This window comes from Galeopterus variegatus, unplaced genomic scaffold, assembly GCF_000696425.1.
Source record: "Galeopterus variegatus unplaced genomic scaffold, G_variegatus-3.0.2 Scaffold8328, whole genome shotgun sequence".
Taxonomy (NCBI): Eukaryota; Metazoa; Chordata; class Mammalia; order Dermoptera; family Cynocephalidae; genus Galeopterus; species Galeopterus variegatus.
In genome coordinates, this window is record NW_007734439.1 from 44,491 (window position 1) to 47,630 (window position 3,140).

The 3,140-nt window shown below is 32.0% G+C and overlaps 1 protein-coding gene across 1 annotated transcript in view; it reads right to left on the minus strand.

The window, feature by feature from the left end:
* The window catches only part of LOC103608341 (unconventional myosin-XVI-like), a gene marked incomplete at its 3' end in the record, with an annotated part of 83,272 nt that overhangs the window by 34,939 nt on the left and 45,193 nt on the right, over window positions 1–3,140 (minus strand). The window contains exon 6 of the mRNA XM_008592789.1: window positions 764–829. Coding sequence (XP_008591011.1) covers window positions 764–829 — 66 coding nt within the window. The remainder of the gene's footprint in view (window positions 1–763; window positions 830–3,140) is intronic.

A 3,140-nucleotide genomic window follows, 5' to 3' on the forward strand; every position in this document is an offset into this window, starting at 1 on the left:
TCTCTCTCTCTCTCTCTCTCTCTCTCTCTCTCTCTCTCTCTCTCTCTCTCTCTCTCTCTCTCTCTCTCTTCTCCAACATCTATGACTGTGTCTGTGCATCAGGAGCATGTATCCATGGTCCCCTGGTTGGCATGCTATTGCCCTCTATGAGGGATTCTGCTTTGTACTGAAATCAATCTTGTGGTTTTACAAAAAATAGAGAGCTCCTATGATAGTATTTTTGACCCATTACTACTCAAAAATCATACCGTGTTTTCAGTTGGCTGCAATAATTTTCCATAAGCAATTTCTCTTTTAATTTTGAGGGTCTCTTAATTTTGAGGGCAAGTCATTTAGGAAACTGTAACATGCAAAATCACCATTTCTTAATCCCGTTGCTTTAGTATAATAGATCTCTTCAGAAAGAAGTAATGTGTTCAAATAAGGACTCTAGACCAACTGATCGTTAATTAGCCAATAATGTATTAAAAATGTTGTTATATGTTTTTTAATTTTAAGTCTGTCTAGTGGCTATAATTACAGAAGAATTACACAAGTTTGAAAGAAACTTTTGATAAAATAACCCTAATGTTCAAAGTTATTTCAGAGCAAATTAAGTCACTATCATGCAACCATCCAATTAAGACTTTTTAACCTTTTCTAAAAAAATTGATCTGACTTACTGTTTTATTTTTCTTCTTAATCAGCCATTTGTACAAACATATAATATGCCTAGCGAGTGTTATTCTACATTATTAAGTAGCATTTTAAATTTTATACTCACCATGGCAGAGTAAATTGGAAGCTCCTTAAATGGGTTAACAAGCAAGAGGATGTCCCCAATAAAAGTCTGTTAAAAAAGATGTAAATAGTTCATAAACTATATATAAATAGCTCCTTTACAAATTATGTAAATATGTAATTTTAAATTATTGTGCCAAATATGGAGAATAAGTAAAAATCACATGTTAACATTTTGTAAGTTTTTTAAAAAGTTTCTAATTAACGAAATAGAAAAGTCAAATTCAAATAGGTTTTGTTCTATTGAATATTGTAACAAGTGAAATGGTTATTTAAAAAAAATAATTAAAGGGATTTTGTGAGAATCAGACTGAATAAAAAAAGGAGTACGGGGATAGGGAAAGGTTTGTCAACAGATGCAAAGTTACAACTAGATAGGAGAAGAAAGTTCCAGTGTTCTATAGCACTGTAGGGCGACTACGGTAAATGTACTGTATAACTTTAAATAGCTAGAAGGGAGGATTTTGAAAGTTCTCAACACAGGAGATGACAAATATTTGAGGTGATGGCTGTGCTAATTACCTTGATTTGATTACTACACATCGTATATGTGTACCCAAATATCACCATGGACACCTGCTTTATGACAATGGTACCACTGCCATGCAGAGGGGAAACACGTGTGGAAAATACTCATCTGGACCCTCCTCTTTACCACTGTGAAATCATTTCCACATGGGTAATATGCCCTAAACGTAAAAGTTTAAACAACCAAACTTCAAGAAGAAAACATAGAAGAATATTTTTGTAACCAAAGCCAAGATTTTTTAAAACAGGACCCAAGAAACACCCACCCTAAAAAATTTGTAAAATTTATAAACTTTTCTTCATCTAAAGACACTCTTAGAAGAATACAACACAAGCCTCAAACCGGAAGAAAATCCATGCAGTATCTACGTCTGGCAAAGAAAGAATACCCTGAAAATATAAAAACTCCCAGACGTAAAGAAGAAAAAGGAAAAAAAAAAATCATTTTTTAATGGCAATGTGAGTATAATTGAACAGGCACTTCACAAAAGAAGATAATCAAATGAGCGACAAACGCATATTAGTAAAATGTCATCATTTATTAGAGAAATATAAATTAAAACCACACATATTGCACCACAGCCAGAATGACTAGAGTTTAAAAAAATATTAATAAAATAAATAATATCAATCATTCTAAAAACTATGTGGCTGCATCTACCAAAGCCAAACATATTTTATGATGCTGGAATTCTACTCCTGGGAAAATATCTCACTTAAATACTGCTATATGTTACCCCACAGAAATACATATGTGGGACAAAAAAAAAGCATAAGACTATTTATATTATTTATAAAAACTAAAAAGTATAAACAACTCAAATCTGCCTCAATTGTAGAGTCTATATGTTACCCCACAGAAATACATATGTGGGACAAAAAAAAAGCATAAGATTATTTATATTATTTATAAAAACTAAAAAGTATAAACAACTCAAATCTGCCTCAATTGTAGAGTGGATAAATAAATTAGGATATATTCATGGAGTAGATTATTGTACAGAAATAAAAATGATTAACTGCTGCTACAAGCAACAGTAAAGATGAATATCAGAAATGTAATGAGTAGTGAAAGGTGACAAGAGATATATTTTATATAAAGAAAAAGAAAAAATAAAAACAGACACAACTGATCTATAGTTGTACATGTCAGAATCTTCTTAATGACTAGTGTGAACTGGAGGAGGGGCTCCTGTTTTCTTTATGAAGCTGCTGGTTTGCATACGTGTGTTCACAAAACAAAAATGTATTGAACTAACGAGTTGTCCATTAAACTGTTTATATGTTGTAATTCAATACAACATTTACTTAAAAGGAAAATTGGACAGAACTTTATAGTCAAATAGAGATGAAAATGAATAAACATGAAATAATAGATCCGGTGAAGGAACTAATTAATGTAATATCTGAAAAGTACTGTTAAATTCCAGAGAATAAAAATGAATCTAGAAAGTGGATTGTGAGAGAATTTAGAAATTACTGATTAAGAGATGATAAGCTTTATAATAAAATCTAAATACCTCTAAAACTGCATTTTTCTATGGAGGTATAACTTTTATGTTGGCCTAATTATGGGAGGAATTTGAGACTATCTTTGAAAATCTATTTTGTGATTTAAAAAATAGCTTATAAAACGATGTTTTTTAATGTTAACAATAAAAATCATAGAGTATGACTTTATATAAGTTAACAAAATGTCAGAGGCCATTTTGATGAAATGAAACACTTTAAAAGTACTGCAGTTGGCCGGCCCGGTGGCGCACTGCTACAGTGCGCCGCTTGGGAAGCGCGGCGGTGCTCCCGCCCGAGGGTTTGGATCCCACATACAGACC